The sequence below is a fragment of the Chiloscyllium plagiosum genome, unplaced genomic scaffold, assembly GCF_037043375.1.
Source record: "Chiloscyllium plagiosum isolate Xiang-an unplaced genomic scaffold, Cpla_swu_hap1 HiC_scaffold_4, whole genome shotgun sequence".
Lineage (NCBI taxonomy): Eukaryota > Metazoa > Chordata > Chondrichthyes > Orectolobiformes > Hemiscylliidae > Chiloscyllium > Chiloscyllium plagiosum.
Window position 1 is genome coordinate 140,839,581 of NW_028270142.1, and position 23,151 is coordinate 140,862,731.

At 44.7% G+C, this 23,151-nt stretch overlaps 1 protein-coding gene across 1 annotated transcript in view; it reads right to left on the reverse strand.

The window, feature by feature from the left end:
* The window catches only part of mep1ba (meprin A subunit beta a), a 54,300-nt gene extending 38,635 nt beyond the window's left edge, over window positions 1-15,665 (reverse strand). Inside the window, exons 1-6 of the mRNA XM_043687642.2 lie at window positions 15,575-15,665; window positions 8,825-8,843; window positions 2,562-2,612; window positions 1,541-1,584; window positions 1,351-1,429; window positions 92-209 (exon numbers count right to left, since the gene is read on the reverse strand). Of these exons, the coding sequence (XP_043543577.1) occupies window positions 92-209; window positions 1,351-1,429; window positions 1,541-1,584; window positions 2,562-2,612; window positions 8,825-8,843; window positions 15,575-15,640 (377 nt within the window). The 5' untranslated portion in view covers window positions 15,641-15,665. The remainder of the gene's footprint in view (window positions 1-91; window positions 210-1,350; window positions 1,430-1,540; window positions 1,585-2,561; window positions 2,613-8,824; window positions 8,844-15,574) is intronic.
* Window positions 15,666-23,151: the final 7,486 nt, after the last annotated feature.

Consider the following 23,151-nt stretch of genomic DNA (forward strand, 5'->3'; position numbering starts at 1 on the left):
TCTACAGGACGAAGAGGAAAGACGGGACTGTAAGTATTCAGTGCAGCAGGATCAGGAGGCAAGCCTTGAGGAAAATCGATGATGCCCTTACCCACTGCCTTTCAATACAGAGATGTAGTTTTCTTCACCCGTCCAAGGCTTAAAGTCAATGCAGGATTTGAGACGGTACTGTTCAAATGCTTTTAGGATCATACCTTTAGCATTTACATCTATAATCAAAAGAGATTTTTACCAGCTGAGTTACTGTCACATAATTATACCACTATATGTTCCTTAACAATGCAGAAACTGAACTGAACTAGCCATTTCATACTGTGGCTGCAAGAGCAAGATAGAAGCTCAGAATCCCGCGGTGAGTAACTCACCTCCTGTCCACCATCTACAAGGCACAAGGCAGGAGTGTGATGGAATACTCCCCACTTGCCTGGATGGGGGCAGCTCCAACAACATTCAAGAAGCTCGACACCATTCAGAACAAAGCAGCCCACTTGATTGGCACCACACCCACAAACATCTACTCCCTCCACCATTGATGCTCAGTAGCAGCAGTATGTACTAGTTTCCTCCTTCTCTCCTTATGTTCTAGCTGCTTTAATTGTAACTGGATATCACTTGATTCCAATGTTTTACTCACCAAAGTACTTTTTTTTTGTCTTTCATCTAAACCCAATTGCCTTGCTGGTACCTCAATTATCTCTATTAGAGTGGTGCTGGAAAAGCACAGCAGGTCAGGCAGCATCCGAAGAGCAGGAAAAATCGACATTTCGGGCAAAAGCCCTTCATTGGGAATGAGGCTGGGAACCTCCGGTGTGGAGAGATAAATGGGAGGGGGATGGGGCTGGGCAGAAGGTGAGTGCAATAGGTGGATGGAGGTGGTAGGTCAGAGAAGAGGGTGGAGGGGAAGGAAGATTGGCAGTTAGGACAGATCATGGGGATGGTGCTGAGCTGGAAGGTTGGAACTGGGTAAGGTGGGGGGAGGGGAAATGAGGAAACTGATGAAGTCCACATTGATGCCCTGGGGTTGAAGGGTCCCGAGGAAAAAGATGAGGCGTTCTTCCTTCAGGCGTCGGGTGGTGAGGGAGTATAGTCTGGTGATAGTACCACTAGGCCATCACCTCTCCTGTTAACTGAATTTAGATTGCATCAATCGATGTAGTGGGATTTGAGCTCATGCCCAAAGGGAAAGAGATTAGTAACCTCATGATATCACCAATAAGCATCAACTATCTGCTAGGTGCTACTTTTAGCTTTTGTCCACCTCCATTCCCTCTCCAAACACTTCTCAAATTCATTGTTGTCCCAACATTGACATTCATAGAAACACAAATTAAAATGGTAAGAGATACCTACTTAAATTATCTTCCAGATAATATGGAATTGTTTTTGGCCATCTGTATTTGTCACCCATAATAGAGCTTCTGTCAATTATCTGGTATCAAAAGAGACCGAAACCAAATCAGTGACATGGGACTGTGAACATACGTGTAACACGAAACATGCATCTGACAGCATGGATACGCTGTTTACCTAGACAGCTTACCTTGTCAATTTTGATGTCCCCTTCTTCAAGGTTCAAGCCTAGGTCTGCAGAAGCAAAACATAAAGTTTGAGGGACTGGAGAAGGCACAAATGATGTGGCAGAACAAATGATGAACTCTGGTAGGCTATAGTTATCAGGAAAGATTGGAAAGAGAAAGCTATAAAGAGGATGACAGAGTTTATGAGGTTAGACATTGAGAATTTTGGGTCAGTTCAAAATCAATGATCTGAAATGAAAGAAGATTTCTTCCTAAGCCGATAGGAAATATCTTTATCCAGAGAGTGAGGAGAATGTGGAACTTGCTGCTACATGGAGTAATTGAGTTCAGTGAATGTGGTTTTAGGAAGAAGCCAGATTAACACAGAAATGAGAAATGAGTAGATGACATGTTGAGAAGATGAGATCATGGAATACATCGTCAGTTCTACTATAACGCATGTTTCTTCAATATAAATTGGCTTTCACGTGATTGAAGAATTTAGCCCGTTATTTGTAGAATGCAAACTTTCCTTACCTGTATTGGCTATAACATGATTCCGGCCCCATTAGTTTGCATGATTTTCTTATAACGCAAGATCGCGTGAGAACGGAACTGATTGCATTGGTATAGACCAGATGGATGAAATGTTTGTGTAGAATCAATATAATCCAACATAAAATTAGGTCAGACATCAGGTTACACTTATTGAAAATGAAAGGTGAGGTACAATTACAAAAAATAGAAAAGTATTAGCAAGTCCGCAGGAACATTGCACTTGGTCTGGGTGTCACTCAAGTGTAGTGAGAAGCACAATGCTGCTGCAGTCAATGTACAATACAGACCCGACTGAGCATCAGCACGTACCTCATCCACAAAAAAGAAATGGTTGCAATTTTGCCAGGGATAAGAAAGCAAGATGTCCAAACATCTCCCATTGGAAAAAAATTGCCCAACTCATAACGTCACATTGCCATTATTGTACCACTCTGCAAAGCAAGCGAGAGACTGGTTTCAATAGGATAGAAAAAAATTCCAAGTTACCTTCATTTATTTCAAATATGTCCCGATCTAATCCAGCATCAACATCCACTTCTAAAAACATAAAATAAAAATGAATTTTAATCAGTGGTCTTTTTCATAAAGCTTAAGAATATAAAGTTGGATGCAGTGCAGGAGTGGCTCATTCAGCCAATCAGCTCTTTGAAAGAGCTCTTTCAATTTGACCCACTGACCTTGCTCTTTCCCCTGTGACCCTGTAATTTATTTTTCTCTCATCAGGTATTTATCCATTTTTGTTTGGAAAGTTACTGTTCCTTTTTTCCTTTCCAACAACAGGAATTGTTTTTGACTTGTTTATCTGTCTCCTATGACTTCAACGGCAAACTCTGTGATGGGGAAGGGGTAGCATGCTTCTAATGTTACTGGATGAATAATGCAGATGTACTCCAGGCTGATGATCTGGGGACATAGTTTCAGTAGTCACCATGGTAGGTGGTGAAATTTGGATTCAATAAAAGAAAGTCTGGAATTAAAATAGCGATTGTGGTGACATCGGGTTCACTAATGTCCTTTAGAGAAGGAAATTCTGGCACACTGGGCCAAAAGGACATCTCGCTGGGTCTGCAACAGTCCGAGACTGCGCTGAGGCCAGGAGTTCGGGATGTCACCAAGAATAAAGAAGAGAGAAATAAAAACAGAAAAAAAGAAGAAAAAAGAAAAAGAAACGAACGGAGTGGAGAAGCTCCTGCTGAAGCGACCAACCCTGCCGCCATCTTGGATCTATCTATGGGGTTGGAAAAACTGCCATTCTGAGCATTTTATTTCTTTATTTGTCAACTTTATTTTTCTTAAGAACTTGTACAGAAGGAACTGTGTCTATTGTAAGTGTTGGCTTGTAAACTTCTCACTGTACTCATTTGAGTATGTGACAATAATGCGAATACAATTCAGTACAAATTCCATCAACCTTACCTCTCCCGTGCTTAACTCTTAACTGCTCTCTGCAATAGCTGAAAAAGGCACTTAACTCAAAGGTAATGTGTGATGGGCAGTCATGGGTTTTGTTGCTCTAATGGAATATTTTTTCCCACCACTAATAAGGCCACCATGATCCATCTAAAAGTCAGGTCGGCATAACAATATATTTTAAGCTAGATGTAAGATCCAGGAAAACACAGCAACAATTATAATCTGACCGTGAATTTCTTTGCAAATCAGTGCTTAAAAATGTCTACATAGGTACAATGTGACATTACAACTGTAATTCAGAGACTGTTTACCAGTCATCAGAGGGAAAGCGAGGCAGGCAAAATAAACTTTTGTTGCTTCATCTCTAACTGCCCTTGAACTGAGTGGTTTACTCGGCCATTTCAGCAGGCAGTGAAGCATCAGCTATACTGCAGTGGGGCGGGAGTCACATGGGTAAGGACGGCAGAATTCCTTCCCTAAAGGACATCAGTGAACCAGCTGGACATTCACAACAATCAGTGATTTATTCCAGACTGAAGAACTGAATTCAGATTCAAGCCGTGAGATTGGAAGCCATGTCCCCAGAACCCTGGGTTACTAGCGCAGTGACATTCAGGCAGTGCACTGTTACTGAACCAAGGACCAATGTGTAAGCAAACTAGATACTGGAAAATCTTCCTATCTCTTGTAAGCTGTAACTGTGGGTCGTCAGGATTGCACGATGTGTATCAGAATCGAGGTAGTGCCATATGACAGTGGAACGGTTTACAGTAAGAGGATAAGGCAAATGGCCTGCTCTCTATTGTTGCAGTTATATTGTGAAGTGTGCCCTTCATGTTGGAGAGCAAGGGGGGGAAATGAGTGAACAATCTGTTTTCAGCTGGTGAACAGACAGCTTTATTGAGTATGTCCTGATGATTCAGAAATTTCCTCACTATTAATAAATTCATTTTGCTGACAGGCCAGTACAAGACCATTCAGTCAAATGTGCCATCTGTTGCAATATGTTTTGGTGCTGGTATACCCATGTATAGATGATGAAAAGCTTGATCAAAGAGGTTGATTTTGAAGGTAAGTTGTAAAGGAGGAGAAAGAGAGAGGCAGGAATAGGGAGAAGGGAATAGAGCAGGAACAGCCACCAATGGGAGAATAATTAAAGTTGATCATATGCAAGACTGATTATATGGACAAGTAAGAATCGTGCCACAATACTGCCAGGAAATGGCCATCTCCAATAAGCGACAATCCAACCACTGCCCAAAGGCATTCCAAGGCATTGCCATCACTGAATCCCCCAATATCAACATCATGGGGCAATACCACTGATCAGGGATTCAATGATACACCACATAAATACTGCGGTTACAAGAGGATTAGATCCCTGCAGCACGTAAGTCACCCCCTGACACCCCAGAGTTGGTCCACTTTATACAAGGCACAAGTCAGGAGGGTGAAGGAATGCTCCTGACTTGCTATTGCGCCTCCAACAACTCTCAAGAAGCTCAACAGCAATTACAACAAGGCAGCCGGCTTTGTTGGTACCACATCCATTAACATCAACTCCCTCCCCCACACCCGTAAACACCCACTCCCTCCCCCACACCTGTAAACACCCACTACCTGCCCCACACCCATAACACTCACTCCCTGCCCCAAACCCAAAACACTCACTCTCTCCCCCATACCTATAAAGACCCACACCCATAACACCCACTCCCTCCCCCACACCCATAAACACCCACTCCCTCTCCCACACCCATAAACACCCACTCCCTCCACCCCACCCACAAACACCCACTCCCTCCCCACACCCATAAACACCCACTCCCTCCCCCACACCCATAAACACCCACTCCCTCCCCACACCCATAAACACCCACTCCCTCCCCCACACCCATAAACACCCACTCCCTCTCCCACACCCATAAACACCCACTCCCTCCACCCCACCCACAAACACCCACTCCCTCCCCACACCCATAAACACCCACTCCCTCCCCCACACCCATACACACCCACTCCCTCTCCCACACCCATAAACACCCACTCCCTCCACTCCACCTATAAACACCCACTCCCTCCACCCCACCCACAAACATCCACTCCCTCCCCACACCCATAAACACCCACTCCCTCCTCCACACTCATAAACACCCACTCCCTCCTCCACACCCATAAACACCCACTCCCTCCTCCACACTCATAAACACCCATTCCCTCCCCCACACCCTTAAACACCCACTCCCTCCCCTACACCCATAAACACCCACTGCCTCCACCCCACCCATAAACACCCACTCCCCGCACCACACCCATAAACATCCACACCCATAAACACTCCCTCCCTTCACCACACCCATAAACAACCACTCCCTTCCCCACACCCATAAACACTCCCTCCCTCCCCCACACCCATAAACCCCACTCCCTCCTCTACACCTAAAACACCCATTCCCTCCATCCTACCCATAAACACCCACTCCCTCCCACACACCCATAAACGCCCATTCCCTCCCCCACTCCCTCCCCCTGTAAACACCCACTCCCACCCACATCCATAAACACCACTCCCTTCCCCACACCCATAAACCCCACTCCCACCTCCACACCCATAAACACCCAGCCCCTCCCCCACACCCATAAACACCCATTCCCTCCCCCACACCCATAAACACCCACACCCTCCCCCACATCCATAAACACGCACTCCATCCACTACACCCATAAACACCAACTCCCTCCCTCACACACATAAACACCCACTCACTCCCCCACACCCATAAACACCCACTCCCACCCCCACACCCATAAACACCCACTCCCTCCCCCACACCCATAAACACCCACTCCCTACCCCACACCCATAAACACCCACACCCTCCCCCACACCCATAAACACACACTCCATCCACTACACCCATAAACACAAACTCCCTCTCCCACACCCATAAACACCCACTCCCTCCCCCACACCCATAAACACCCACACCCTCCCCCACACCCATAAACACGCACTCCATCCACTACACCCATAAACACCGACTCCCTCCCTCACACACATAAACACCCACTCCCTCCCCACACCCATAAACACCCACTCCCTCCCCCACACCCATAAGCACCCACTCCATCCACTACACCCATAAACACTGATTCCCTCCCTCACAGACATGAACACTCCCTCCCTCCCCCACACCCATAAACACCCATGCCCTCCCCCACACCCATAAACACCCTCTTCCACCCCCACACCCATAAACCCCACTCCCAACCCCACACCCATCAACCCCATTCCCACCCACATCCATAAACACCCACTCCCTTCCCCAAACCCATAAACCCCACTCCCACCCCCACACCCATAAACACCCACTCCCTCCCCCACACCCATAAACACCCACTCCATCCACTACACCCATAAACACCCACTCCCTCCCCCACACCCATAAACACCCACTCCCTACCCCACACCCATAAACACCCACACCCTCCTCCACACCCATAAACACCCACTCCATCCACTACACCCATAAACACCAACTCCCTCCCTCACACACATAAACACCCACTCCCTCCCCCACACCCATAAACACCCATTGCCTCCCTCCCCAACACCCATAAACACCCACTCCATCCACTACACCCCATAAACACCCACACCCTCCTCCACACCCATAAACACCCACTCCATCCACTACACCCATAAACACCCACTCCCTCCCCCACACCCATAAACACCCACTGCCTCTCTCCCCCACACCCATAAACACCCAATCCTTCCACCGATGGCACTCAGTTGCAGCAGTGTGTACTGTCTACAAGCTATATTGCAGAAATTCATCAAAGATCCACAGATTGGACCTTCCAAACCCATGACCACTTCGACCTACAGGGTCAAGGGAGCAGGTACATGGGATTGAATTGAATTGAATTTATTGTGACGTGTACCGAGGTGCAGTGATGCCACGACCCTTAAGTTCCCCTCCAAGCTACTCAGTTGCTGAGCATAAGAATGGTATTACATCAGGGATGATGGATGATGATTCTGTATCACAGTGCAGGGTTGATTTAACCCATTTGCCTGCCCTGTTGTACACTCGTCTTGAGTTGGCCTAATTCTGAGCATGACTTGAAGCTGCATATTCCAAGAAAAGTGCCAAGAAAATCTACATTGAAAATAGTAAACTCCTGGTCTGATCCTCAAAGAACTGTTGACATAATTGTTTCTGAGAGGCTAAAAAGACAATTTGCCAAGGTGTTCTCACTCAGCGGCATTGCTTGGTGACGCTGAAGATATTTTGGGTTCTTAAGAAAGTTCAAACGAACAACTTAGCTCTTCTCAAACACTAAAAACAGAAATTGCTGGAAAAGCAGGTCTGGCAGCATCTGTGGAGAGAAATCAGGGTTAACGTTTTGTGTCGCGTGACCATTCCTCAGCACTTTCCGTCTGTAGCTTAGCACTTCAGTTTGATGAAATTCAATGTGACTTGACTGAAGGCATCAATAGTAAATAAATAGAATATTGATATTAATATCTCAAAACAGCCCCAAATCCTTTCTGATATGCTGCACTTCAAAAGTACTTAATTGCCAGTAAACTACATTAAGAGGCTCTGAAGTAATTCAATGTGCTAGACTGAAAATTTAGTTAGTATCAAAGTTCAATGGAAATTATGTAAGATCATAAAGGTAATTGAGAAATCATTCACTTTCAATGTACAAACGCCAGGCAACAACAATACCTGATTACAACAACAATGTGCATTTGTATATTGCCATTCATGTAGTAAACCAATCAATGGCCTTCCACAAGAGTGTCGCCTGACAGAGTTGGATAACCAGCCATGAAAGGAGGCATTGTAAGGTGACCTAAACTCAGTCAGAGAGGCAGATATTGAGGAGTATCTTAATGGAAGAGAGAGAAAGAGAGAGAGAGAGAGAAAGAGAGATTTAGAGAGGTTAGGGGATTAGAGATTGCAGACGTTGGGACATAGGTCTGATATTGGAGTGGTTAAAATTGCAGATGTGCAAAAGGCTGGAATTAGATAAGCACAGATATTTTGGAGGGTTGTGGAGCTGGAGAATGTTACAGAGATAGAGAGGAGGCATTTGGAAAGAAGAATATGAATTTTAAATTTAAGGCTAAATTCAAGAGTGACTAAAAATTCAGAAATTAAGATTCAGCAGAACAGTTGGATGAAATTGTTTGAACAAAGATTAATGGAATGGACAAGATGTAACTTGATCAAGGATTTTGAGAACCTCAGAGTTCCAGAAATAATGTTGTTGTACTAAAAGATCTGTTGATTTTTATTAACATATGAACTCAAACTTACCGATTACTTGTGGCGTTGGCTGGAGAAAACATAAAGGAAATTGCAAATTAGAAAATGTTCAGTCCTGTCAATGTCAGATACAATAAACTGCATGAATCCATGTAAGACTCTATTAACTCAGTTTTTAGATTAGAATCAGTCTAAACATTATGGCACAGACAATAGCACACAGGGGGCTAACACCTCCAACACATTATCTGGGCTGACACCGATTGTTAAAGTTAACCTGAGAATGTAACTTTTTAAAGAGTTTTGTGATTTACATATGAAAGAAGTGAAACTAAGATGGTCATTCTAACAGATGAGAGACTTAACAAACAATCCAGGTTATGTTTCAATGTATAATTTCAGTTACATCACACTGTACATTTTTGTTATAAATTCTGTGTCTTACAATTGTGTATTCCAAATTGCTCTGAAAGCTAGAGCTTCCAATTAAACCTGTTGGACTATAACCTGGTGTTGTGTGATTTTTAACTAGATACAATGAAACATGTAACAAGAAAATGCATAATAAAATCAAGCAGAGTCAGGCTTGCTTCACAAAGGAGAAATCATGCCAGAGATATTTACTCAAATTCTTTTAGGAGATAACAAGCAGCTTAGATAAAGAGATGACAACGGATGTAATATATTTCACTTTTCAGAAGGCGTTTGGATAAGCTGCTGCACGTTATACTGCTCAAGACGATAAGAGGCCATGATGTTGGAGGTAGTATATTAGCATGGCTAAAGGAATGACTAATAGAAGGCCGAGAGTTGGGATAAACAAGAAACATTCAGGATGGCAATATATGGTGGTGTGCCACAGGACTCAGAGCTTGGTTCGAGGAGAAAGTGAGGACTGCAGATGCTGGAGATCAGAGCTGAAAATGTGTTGCTGGAAAAGCGCAGCAGGTCAGGCAGCATCCAAGGAACAGGAGAAGGTTCCTGAAGAAGGGCTCATGCCCGAAACGTCGATTCTCCTGCTCCTTGGATGCTGCCTGACCTGCTGCGCTTTTCCAGCAACACATTTTCAGCTCAGAGCTTGGTTCACCAATATACATTAGTGACTTTGATGAAGGAAGCGAATACACCATAGACATGCTTATGGATGACAAAAAAAGAAATTGGTGGGAATGCAAGTGGTGAAGATGGTTGAAAATGGATATAGATGGGTTAAATAAATGGGTAAAAACACGGTAGATTGAATATAACATGGGAAAATGCGCGGTTACGCACTTTGGCAGGAAGAATAGAGGATTTGAATGTTACTCAGATTGTGGAGAACTGAAAGGGGAGTTGATGGCCTAGTAGTATTATCACCATACTTTAATCAAGAAAGTCAATACTTATAAAGAAAGCACCATATCTGGATGCGTCATAATATGGTATGGTCACTGCTCTGTTCATGACTGCAAGAAACTATAGAGAGCTGTGAATGCAGCCCAGACACAAACCAACCGTCTATCCATTGACTCTATCTACACTTCCCACTGCCTCAGAAAAGCAGCCAACATCATCATACACCCCTCCCACCCCGGTTATACTGTCTTCCACCCTCTTCCTTTGGGCAGAAGATATAAAACTTTGCATGCATTTATGAACAGATTCAAGATTAGCTTCTTCCCTGCTGTTATCAGACTTCAGAATGGGCCCTGTTTAAGGGTGGCATGGTGGCTCAGTGGTTAGCACTGCTGTCTCACCGTGCCAGGGACCCAGATTTGATTCCCACCTTGGGTGACTGTCTGTGTGGAGTTTGCACATTCTCCCCGTGTCTGTGTGGATGTACTCAGGTTTTTTCCCACAGTCTAAAGATGTGCAGGTCAGGTGAATTGGCTATGCTAAATTGCCCTTAGTGTCGGGTGCATTAATCAGAGGTAAATATAGTGTAGAGGAATGGATTTGGGTGGGTTCCTCTTCGGAGGGTCCATGTGGACTTTTTGGGCCAAATGGCCTGTTTCCTTTCTGTAGGGAATCTAATCTAATGTTGATGTTGATCTCTTTCTGCACCTTCTCGGTATCTGTAACATTGTATCTTGCACTCTGTTCTGTTACCCTGATTCACTTGTATGAAACAATCTCCCTGTAAAGCACCTGAGACAACATTTCACACTGTACCTCGGTACACGTGACAGTAATAAATCAAATCAATATCCTGGGGGATCCAGGTTCGAATCCCACCATGGCAGATGGTGGAGCTAGAATTCTGTTAAAATATCTGGAATTAAGAATCTACTAATGACCATGAAACCATTGTCAAAACAAAACGTCTGATTCACTGATGTCCTTCAGGAGAGGAACTCTGCCATCCCCATCTGGTTTGGCCTACATGTGACTCCAGACTCACAGCAATGTGGTTGATTCTCAACTGCCCTCTGAAATGGGCTAACAAGCCAGTCAGTTGTACCAATCACTACAAAGTTTCAAAGAAATGAAACCAGACGGATCACCTAGCATCAACCTGGGCACCGGAAAAGACAACGGCAGAAACAGCCCCATCGACCCTGCAGAGTCCTCCTCACTAACATTTGGGGGCTAGTGCCAACACTGGGAGAGCTGTCTCTCAGACTAGCCAAGCAACAGCCTGACATAGTCATATTCACATAATCATACCTCACAGACAATGTCCCAGACACCACCATCACCATCCCCGGGTATGTCCTGTCCCACCGGCACAACAGACCCAACAGAGTTGGCGACACAGTGGGATACAGTCGGGAGAGAGTTGACCTAGAATCCTCAACATTGACTCCAGACCTCATAAAATCTTGAAGAACAGTCCTGCTGATCACCATGTACCATCCTCCCTCGGCTGACGAATGGATACTCCTCCATGTTGAACAACACTGAGGATGGCAAGGACACAGAATGTAATTTCAATGTCCACTACTGAGAGTGGCTCAGCAGCAGCATTACTGATTGAGCTGGCTGGGTCCTAAAGGACATAACTGCTAGACTGGATCTGCGGCAGGTGGGGTGAGGGAACCAACAAGAGGGAAAAACATACTTGACCTCATCCTTACCAATCTACCAACCACGGATGCATTTGTCCATGACAGGATCCGTAAGAGTGACACTATCACCATTCTAAATGGGACAGACTTTGGACAGATCTAGCAACTCAAGACTGGGCATCCATTAGGCGCTGTGGGCCATCAACAGCAGCAGAACTGCACTCCAGCACAATCTGCAATCTCATGGCCCAGCATATCCCCCATTCAACCATTACCATCAAGCCTGGAGATCAATTCTGGTTCAATGGATAGTGCAGGAGGGCATGCCAGGGGCAGTACCAGACGTACCTGAAGATGAGGTGAGAACCTGGTGAAGCTACCAAACAGGACTACTTGGCAAACAGCATAAGCAGCAAGTGATAGACAGAACTAAGTGATTCCACAGCCGATGGATCAGCTCTAAGCTCTACAGTCCTGCCACATCCAGTGGTGAATGATGGTAGATAATTAAACAACTCACTGAAGGAGGCAGCTCCACAAATATTCCCATCCTCAATGGTGGAGGATCCCGGCCCAGTAGGTCAAAAGATATGACTGAAGCTTTTGCAAAAATCTTCAGCCAGAAGTACTGAGTGGATGATCCATCTCAGCCTCCTCCTGTGGTCCCCAGCATCACAGATACCAGGCTTCAGCCAAATTAATTAACTCCACGTGATATTAAGAAACAGTTGGAGACACTAGATACTGCAAAAGCTACGAGCCCTGACAACATGCCAGCAATAGTACTGAAGATGTGTGCTCAAGAACTTGCCACTCCCCTAGTCAAGCTCTTCCAGTACAGTGGGAGAAAATCAGGACTGCAGACTCTGGAGAACAGAGTCAAAACGTGTGGTGCTGGAAAAGCACAGCCGGTCAGGCAGCATCCGGGGAGCAAGAGAGTCAGCGTTTTGGACATTCCTGATGAAGAGCTTATGCTCAAAACATCGATTCTCCTGTTCCTTGGACGCTGCCTGACCTGCTATGCTTTTCTAGCAGCACACTTTTCAACGTTATCACTATCCCCCGGTATCAACATCCTGGAGATTATAATTGACCAGAAACTCAGCAGGACTCACCACATTAACACAGTGGCAAAATCAGCAAGTCAGAGGCTAGGAATACTGCAGCGGGTAACTCAACTCTTGCCTCCCCCCAGCTTCTCAAAGGGGCAACTAGGGACGGACAATAAATGCTGGCCCAGACAACAATGCCCATGTCCTACAAATGAGTACAGAAAAAGGTGATTTGAGAGTCTTCATGCATTAATCACAAAAAGCTAGCACCCAGGTTCAGTGGAAAGTAGAGAAGGCAAATGAAATGCTGGCCCTTATTTCAAAGGGAATAAAGTATGAAAACAAGGAAGGTCCTCCTAAAGGCAGCAGTCAGACCACAGCTGGAACACTGTCAAAAGTATTGGGCCCCTTATCTAAGGTAAGTGAGACTGGCATTGGAGGCAGTCTGGAGAAAGTTGATTGTGGGTATCAAGGGATTCCCTTTTGAGAATAGATTGAGTAGGTTGGGGCCTGCACTTATTGGAGCTCCAAAGGATGAGAGGCAACCTTATTGAAATATACAAGGTTCTTTATGGACTTGACAGGGTAGATGTGGACAGGTTGTTTCCCCTTGTGGGAGAGCCTAGGAGCTGGGGGAATACTCTCAGAATAAGGGGTCACACATTTAAACAGAGAACGGGAGGAATTTCTTCTCTCAGGGGGGAGTGAATCTGTGGAATTATTTACCACAGAGGGCTGTTGAGGCTGGGGCATTAAGTATATTCAAGGCTGAGACAGACAGGTTTTTAATCAGGAAGGGGAATCAAGTGTAATGGGGCAAAGGCAGGAAAGAGGAATTGAGGATGATTAGATCAGCCATGATCTCATTGAATGGGAAAGCAGACTCAATGGGCTGAATGGCCTGTTTCTGTTATGACATCTTATGGTCTTGTCATCCTAGAGATATAGAATTAAAACAAAACAGAAAGAGGCCATTTGTTCCATTGAGTCCACAACGCAAACCTAGTTAATGAAATTGCTGATTTGACCACGAGCTTTATACAATTAAGTGAAATATATTGACTGTACATACTCTAAGCATCTTTTCATTTATTTTAGGGAGAAAGATTCAAAAACAAGGAACGCTGGAGAAACTGAGCAGTTCTGGCAGCATCAAAGGAGAGAGAAAAACAGAGTTAACGTTTCACATCCCGTGACCCTTCATCATAAACTCCAGATACTGCGAGACCTGCTATGTTTCTTAAGGACCCTGCTTTTTGTTTCAGATTTCCAGTGTCCACTGTTTTTCATGTTTATTGGAGACAGATCCATGTTGTTTTTGTCATCGATGGATATTATTTCCCCAATGGCAGATTCAACCGACCTTCTTCATCACTTCATCGTGTGGCCAAGCCCTATTGGTTAGGATATTATTCCAAATACTTTTTATTCCCCAAAATATTCTGAAATCAACTTGGATTTACCAAATTTCTTAACACTTAGCAATAGAAATTTAAAACTTTTTTTGCAGAAATAAGGACAAATATGATTTTGAAATGGTGGTGGTGTTATCTTTTGGTTTCACAATCAGAATCTCCTCAGTGCAGGAAGAGGCCATTCAGCCCCAATGAGTCTGCACTGGCCCTCTGACAAGCATCCCACAAAGACCATCCCCATAACCTCAATGGGCTTTCGACCATGGCTAATCTACCTAGCCTACACATTCCTGGACACTACAGGTGATTTATTTTTTAAAAGCACAGCCAATTCACCTAACCTGCACATCTTTGGACTGTGGGAGGAAACCCACATCGACACGAGGACAGTTTGGTTTAGGTTAGGTTACATTAGGTTACATTACAGTGTGGAAACAGGCCCTTCGGCCCAACAAGTCCACACCGACCCGCCGAAGCGCAACCCACCCATACCCCTACATTTACCCCTTCACCTAACACTATGGGCAATTTAGCACGGCCAATTCACCTGACCTGCACATCTTTGGACTGTGGGAGGAAACCGGAGCATCCAGAGGAAACCCACGCAGACACGGGGAGAACGTGCAAACTCCACACAGACAGTTGCCCAAGGCTGGAATTGAACCTGGGTTCCTAGCACTGGGAGGCAGCAGTGCTAACCACTGAGCCACTGTGCTGCCTAAACTCCCTTTACTCATAGGGTATGGGCATTGCTGGAAAGGGGAAGTTCCCTTGGATTCAGAACTCAGCAGTGGTATCAGGAGAGTCAGGGTCTCCCTAAGCTTTCACTCCATCCAAGACCATTAGCTGCCAATCCTTTTCACAATACAGAGACCAGAACCATGCAGAATTTTTTTTTCAGTTGCCCCAGCCTCAAAGACCTTGTTGGGTGGACGGGGAATCCAAATTTCCACTCACTTTTTTTATGGAGAATTGCTTCTTGATGTACTCCCTCAAAGCTTTTGCTCCTGTTTTCTGGACCATCGCCTGTTAAAGAAAACGGTTTCTGACTATCGCCCCTATCCATTCGTACAAACCCTGTAAACACCTCAAACAGATCAACCCTTAATCTTCCAGAAACAAAACAGAAGTTACTGGAAAAGCTCAGCAGGTCTGGCAGCATCTGTGCAGAGAAATCAGAGTTAACATTTCAGGTCGAGTGACCGTACAAAGATTGGTTACAAGTTCAGTCTATGCAACCTAACATAAAAAGTCAATAATCATCATGTTACTGAGTCAAAGTACTTTTGACTTTTAGAAAGATATGAACATTAGGCGCATTTGATTAATTATTGCAAGTCCACTTACCAAAGCCAATGTAACAGTTAAGACTATGGAGAAGCACAAAGACAAGTAGAAAAAGCTGAAAGCCATGCTGTCTGAGGTGCATCTATCTCTGTGTGACTTGGGACTTTAGTACATAACTTGCTAGTTTGCACAGGACTTTGACACGCACATGCTTTGACAGCAGAAAACCCAGTGATAGAGGAAGATTGCCAGTCTTCTGTAAGAAAATGGAATGTTGGTGAACTTGGGCACTTGTCTCATTATATCAGGGAAATATTCACACATGCCGCAAGCAATCTGAATCCTGAGAACCAAATATTTGGGACAACTATCTTAAAACACTATGTTCATGACAACCTCTGATAACATTATTATCCATTAGGGTGTCTGTTCTAAATGCATTTCATTTAATTTACAATCTCTTCCACAAATGTCAGTACTGGCATTATTAGCTTGGGCACTAAAAACATAATGGAATAAGTGTGCTGTAAAAGACCTTTGAGATATATTATAAAACAAGTCTTAATTGAGTAACTCACCTCCTGACTCCCAAAAAGCTGTCCACCATCTACAAGGCACAAGTCAGGAATGTGATGGAATACTTTCCCCTTGCCTGGATGGGTGCAGCTCCAACAACACTCAAGAAGCTCAACACCATCCAGGGCAAAGCAGCCCCTGCTTGATTGGTACCACATCCACAAACATCCACTCCCTCCACCACCGACGCTCAGTAGCAGCAGTATGTACCATCTACAGAATGCACTGCAGAAATTTGCCAAAGATCTTTTTGTTATATAAATATTTTTATTGAGGAAAGGATTTTGAATTTTTTACAAAAATATAAAATTACTACAAAATAATAGAATAATCTTGCAATTTAACAACAATAACAGTAAACAAACTATTACTCTACACCACAAACAATCTAGGAGAAAAGAAAACTCTACACAAACTACTAGTCAATAAATAACTAAATCAAAACAAAAAGAAACTAAATTAAACCAAGTTGAACTAAGGCAAATTCCATTAAATTTGGGGCGGCATCATGGCCCAGTGGTTAGCATTGCTGCCTCTCAGTGCCAGGGACCGAGGTTCAATTCCCATCTTGGGCAACCGTCTGTGTGGAGTTTGCATGCTCTCCCTGTGTCTGTGTGGGTTTCCTCTGGGTGCTCTGGTTTCCTCCCACAACCCAAAGATGTGCAGGTCAGGTGAAATGGCCACGCTAAATTGCCAATAGTGTTAGGTGCATTAGTCAGAGGGAAGTGGGTCTGGGCTGGTTACTCTTTGGAGGGTCGGTGTGGACTGGTTGGGCCGAAGGGCCTGTTTCCACACTGTAGGGAATCTAATCTAATCTAATCCAAATTACGTTAAATTACAACACTCAGTGCAATCCCACTAAAGCTCCCCATTTCTGGGAGCAACTGTTAGCATACCCATTCTTGTTCAGAATCCCTAACCCCAGGGGCTCCTGGGCCGCTAGACACAGCTCTCATGGCTGCACAAAGGCCCTAGCCAATATAGCTGATAAGTCCGTGTCTATATGGTTCAAAAAGGGCTGCCACATCCTATTACAAAGTCCTGTTTTCTGGTGCACCATACTTGGAAGCAAGTCCAGGGGGATGAGCTCCATAACTAACCAGCACTACCCCAAGAGTCCTGGGGAATTTCCCAGCTCATCAGAATGTTCTTCCTCGCACAAAATGAAAGGATGTTAAACAATTTCATCCAAAGAGGGGAGATTCGGCCAACCCAGGAGGAGGGACACTGGATCTACCTTGACTTCGATTCCCATGACCCCTTCCAAAACACTTGCTATGGCGCCCCAATACCTACGAAGCTTGTGGCATGACCACAAGCAGTGAGTAAGAGTACCAACATCTATTTTACATTTGGGGCACAGTGGTAATGCTCCCGTCTTTATTTTGGCTCTGGCGCCAACTAAGTCCTGGGGAGTCCCTTCAATTGCACAGCCTGCATCCTTTTGCAGATTGAAATTTTCCTTACATTCTCCCAAATATCCTTCCACTCCTTTGGTGAGATCTCTACCCCCAATTCCTGAGCTTAGATTCCATACAGTCGCTCAATGTCCTTCGAGACATTACCTCCTATAAGTGATAGAGGGTGCTGACAGAGAGAGTGCCTGTGGGTCGAAGCACTCTCCTCTCCATATCGGACTTATAGGGACTAGCCATTAATGTAGTCTTTTTCAGTATGAAGTCCCTAGTCTGAAAATAATGAAAGAAATCCCTCCTAGATAGCTCATATTTCTGACTCAGCTGTTTGCAAGACATCATGACCTCCCTGTCAAATGAGCCTCACTTTGTCACATTATTTTCCATGTTAAGGACAATTGGATTTCTGCAATGGTCCATAGCAGTCCTCAACTTGTCCATGAACAATAGAGTAATGAGGGGACCTTTTGCCTGGGAGTCCTCGACGTCCAGCCAAATTGACTGCGGGTCCTGGCAAGCCCAATCAGCCACATAGGATAATTGGGAACTTAAGTGGTATTTCTTAAAGTCTGGAAAATCCACACCCCTCATCTCCAGCGGTATCTGTGCCCTGCTTAATACAGTTGATTAATTTATTTAGCTCTCTGGAGTACCCAATCCAGGGGGTGGAATCTGATTCCCTTTCAGGTGGTCATGCAATTTGACCAGCTTCATAAGAGGCCGCCTGTAACGCCAGATTAAAGAGCCGAGCCAGCTGTTAAGCCTCTGTAGCGCCTGCCTGGGCAACATCAAAGATAGCATTTACATGGGATGTAATAACCGTGGAAGAACATTCATTTTAACCAGAGCTTTTCTACCCAAGCAGGGTATCGGAAGATCGTCCCAGCACCGAAGATCCTGTCTTATCTTCTATAGCAACTGCACAAAGTTAGCCTTATATAATTGATCAAAAGTGGGGGTGATAAAAATGCTTCCCTGTGACCACCTGAAAGGGAATCAGATTCCACCCCCTGGATCGGGTACTCCAGAAAGAGCCAAATAAATTAATCAACTGTATTAAGCAGGGCACAGATACCGTCGGGTTAGTTAGAAACAGAACAACATCATCTGCGTAAACAATGATCTTATGCCTGCCTGACCCCACCTCTGGGGCAGTTATATCGGGGTCCCTCTGAATGGCCTCCGCCAATGGCTCAATCACCAATGTAAATAGCAACAGTGAGAGGGGGGCACCCTTGTCGGCTGTCTCTGCCAATACTAAAAGTGTCAGATGGTATACCATTAGTGAGAACTGCTGCTTTAGGGTTACTATATAACACTGCCGCCCATCTGTCAAAAACTCCTCCAAAGCCAAACCGTTCCAGGACATAAGAGGTATGGCCACTCCACCCGGTCAAACACATTCTCTGCATCCAGGGAGACTACCATGCCGAGAGTCAACCCTTGCTGGCACATCTGGACCATATTTAGCACTCACCGAATATTATTAGAGGATCTGCGAACCCTAATAAAATCTGTCTGGTCCTCCTTTACAATGGAGGGTAAGACCTTCTCTCGCCTAACGCCAGCATTTTTGAGAAAATTTTAAAGTCCACGTTTAATAATGATGTGGGCCTATACGAAGTACAATCCTCTGGGGCTTTCCCTCTCTTGAGAATAAGAGAAATATTTGCCTCTGTCAGAGAGGATGGGAGGCAATCCTAAGTGTATGAGTAATTGTAGATATCCAACATTGGCCCAGTCCTCATAAAACTCGGTCTGAAATCCATCTGGGCCAGGCACTTTAACACTCTGGAGCTGCCTCACCACCTCCCGTATCTCTTGGATGGTCAGAGGGGCATTCAAAAGAGATGCCTGCTTGCAAGGGCAAGGTCTTAAAAAAGGACTACATCTTCTCCAATCTGTCCTCACAGCCCTCCAACCGGTACAACCCAGAGTAGAACTTCCTGAATGCTGCGTTAATCTTTTTGGGGATCACAGGTGATAGTACCAGCACCCTCTCTAATGGATGTGATAGATTGGGGGGGGGGGCACTCTTCTTTCTGGCCAAGCACCGATTTATCACCATATTCAAATAACCTCAGTTTCGCAAAGGAAACTTCCCTATTTGCTGTCTGGGTGAGCGTAGCATTCAGAGCAGCCTGGAGGCTTAGTTACAGACAGTCTGTCAAAATATGCTGTCTCTGGTGCCTTCAGCCGAATCTCGAGCAGCCGCTGCAGCTCTCCTGTCTGCCACTTCCGAGTTGCTGAGTAAGAAATAATTAAACCCCTTGCATAGGCTTTGGCAGTCTCCCAGAGCACCGACGGATTACTGGCCGTACCCGAATTAATGACCCAGAAAATGTTAAAATCCCGTGAAAAATACTCAATGAACTTGCTATCTTTCAGGAGGAAAGGATCCAATGAGCAGTGCTGCGAGCCTGTCCCATCACCACCGGCCCTGACCTCCATGTACACTGCCACATGGTCAGAAATGGCTATGTTCCCAATTCTACCGGACAGCACCGAATTCAAAAAGGCCGATGGGGCAAAAACATGTCAATCCTAATGTAGCACTTGTGTGGTTAGAGAAGAAGGTGAAATCCCTACCCTCAGGGTGAAGACATCTCCATACATCCACCAACCCCAGTTCCCTGTTCAGGTCCACCAGCTGCCTGGATTGCAGAGATTTACCTGCAAGACCCTAGGCATTTCAGGATCCATAAGTCGGTTAAAATCGCCCCGCTATAATTGTATGACGCACCCCAAGGGCCATCAACCTCAAGAGCCCATCCGTTAAAAATTTGAGGGGGTGTGCCAGGGGGCAATATACATTCAGATTCCATATTTCTCTCCATGTACTAAAGCTTTAAGGATCAGAAACCATCCACATTCATCCTTAATTTGGTCTAACAACTGAAATGATAGATTCTTCTGAATGAGTATAGCTACTCCTCTACTTTTTGAATTAAAGGATGAAAAAACACCTGGCCGAACCCTCTCTGCTGTAACTTTAAGTGCTCCTGATCGGTTAGATGTGTTTCTTGCAGCAAGGCTACATCAACCCTTTCCTTTCTAAGGCTTGAAAGTATCTTTTTTCTCTTAATCGGTGATAGAAAATGATAGACAAACAAAGGATAATGGAACAGGAGAAAGAAGGGAGAGGAGAGAGAATGAGAGACAAAGAAGAAAAGGGAAGATCCCCCCACATTAAAAAGACAAAACCAGGTAAACCAGGCAAACTACAGATAAAACAACGTGAACATCGATTGTCCATATTATTTGAGCCAGCCAGTCTATCTTAAGGTGTCCAGGAGGTCCTCTGTCTTTTCCGAGGAGTCAAAATTAAACACGGACCCTCACATGCCAGATATCTTACAGAGTACTGAATATTCAAGTCCCTTAGCCTCTGTTTTACCTCATCAAAGGCCTTCCTTTTACAGATCATGGCCACAGAAAGTCTTGAAACCCCCTTCCTATTCATATACTCATCCAAATGCCTCTTAAATGTTGCAATTGTACTAGCCTCCACCACATCCTCTGGCAGCTCATTCCACACATGCACCAAGGAAGGCATACTAAACATCTTCTTCACTATCCTATCTACCATCAACTCTACTTTCAAGGAGCTATGAACCTACACTCCAAGGTATCTTTGTTCAGCAACACTCTCCAGGACCTTACCATTAAGTGTATAAGTCCTGCCCAGATTTGCCTTTCCAAAATGCAGCACATCGCATTTATCTAAATTAAACTCCATCTGCAATTCCTCAGCCCATTGGCCCACCCAATCAAGATCCCATTGTAATCTGAGGAAATCTTCTTCGCTGTCCACTACACCTCCAATTTTGATGTCATCTAACTATACCTCCTATGCTCACATCCACCAAAACTAATAAATAACAGTCCTAGGGGTCTAAAAGCAGTGATTTTCACCACAATGGGTAATAAGGGAAGGTGAATGCACCACTTTGGATGTCTGGGCAGAGCCCAGCAAGGCAGACATAATGGATCTCCCACCAAAGCTCTTTAGACAGAATCTTCCAAACCCACAATCACTTCCATCTAGAAGGACAAGAACAGCAAATACATGGGAACACCACACCCTACAAGTTCCCCTCCAAACCACTCACCATCGTGACTTGTAAATATGTTGCTGTTCCTTCACTGTTGCTGGGTCAGAATCCTGGAATTCCCACCCTAAGGGCATTGTGGGTCATCCGACAGCACATGGACCGCAGCAATTCAAGACGGCAGCTCACCCTCACCTTCTCAAGGGGCAATTAGGGAGGGGCGAGACAATCCAGACCAGCCAGCAATGTCCACCAATGGACACCACACAACAACTGCCATACAGGAATGTTCCCTTCCAGCTGGGGAACACCTCGCCGGCAAAGGACATTCAGCTTCTGATCTTGCAGGTGATGGTGTTTCCATGTATCTGCTGCCCTTGTCCTTCTAAGTGATTAAGGTTGCAGGTTTGGAAGGTGTTGCTGGAGGTGAGTAGCTGTGGAAATATTGCTGCAGTGGCTATAAACATTGAAGATGGTGGATTGGTGCCAGTCAAATGGGCTGCTTTGTCCTGGATGATTTCAAGCTTCTTCAGTGTTGTCGGAGCTGTACTCATCTAGTCAAGCAGGCTAATTCCACTTTCCAACTCTTGGCCTTGAATGTTATCAAATGTCAAGCACGCATAGAGTCATTGAGACATTTAAAGGTGGCAGTGCATTCCAGATTCCTCTTGTCTTTCCCAGAATTCCCTCTAAACCTCCTGCCTTTCACCTTGAAATGATGTCCCCTTGTTCTTGACTCTTCAACTAAGGGGAACAGCTGCTTCCTATCCACCTTGTCCATGCTCCTTATAATCTTATGTCCCTCTATCAGGTTCCCCCCCAACCTTCTCTATCACCTGCAAGTTCCCCTCCAAGCCGCTCACTATCCTGGCTCGGAAATGTATCATCTTTTCTTCAGTGTCACTGGGTCAGAATCCTGGAAGTCCCTGCCTAACGGCATTGTAGGTCTACATGGGCTGCAGTGGTTCAAGAAGCCAGCTCACCCCCACCGTCTCAAGGGCAATTAGAAATGGGCAATAAATGCTGATCTTATGTCTCACAGATACATAATTTTAAAAACACCTGCAGTTCTTGAATCACCTCCCTTCACTTACTGCTTTCTCTGACACAAAAATCTTCTTTTCAGACACTCGTTAAGAGTCTACCTCCTTAATCAAACCTCCATCCTCTTGAATGGTACAGCAGCCTCAAGGGGCTGAGTGGCCTATTCCTGTTCCTATCATTTGACTCTTGAACGAGGAGTCTCAATTATTATGCCTGTGCCATTATCCAGGAAAGTGCTAATCATTCGTTAGGTCAGTCAAAAATTAACCACCATAAAATCATCATTAAGGGAGGCAAGATTGGGAAACACATTTCAGATTAAAGTTCATATATATTTATTGTGCAAGCTTTACTCTTCAATGCAAATAAAATAAGTAATAAAATGCAGCAGATACCTTAAAAATTCTATTTAAAATATATCACTTAAAAGACAACAGAATATATTGATGGACATATTGCAGGAAGTTGTTTTACTTGCACTAAGCTCTATACGCAGTCTTGCTCTGAGTGGAAAGGCAAGTAACAGAACGAGGCAGGGAAAAAAAAACAC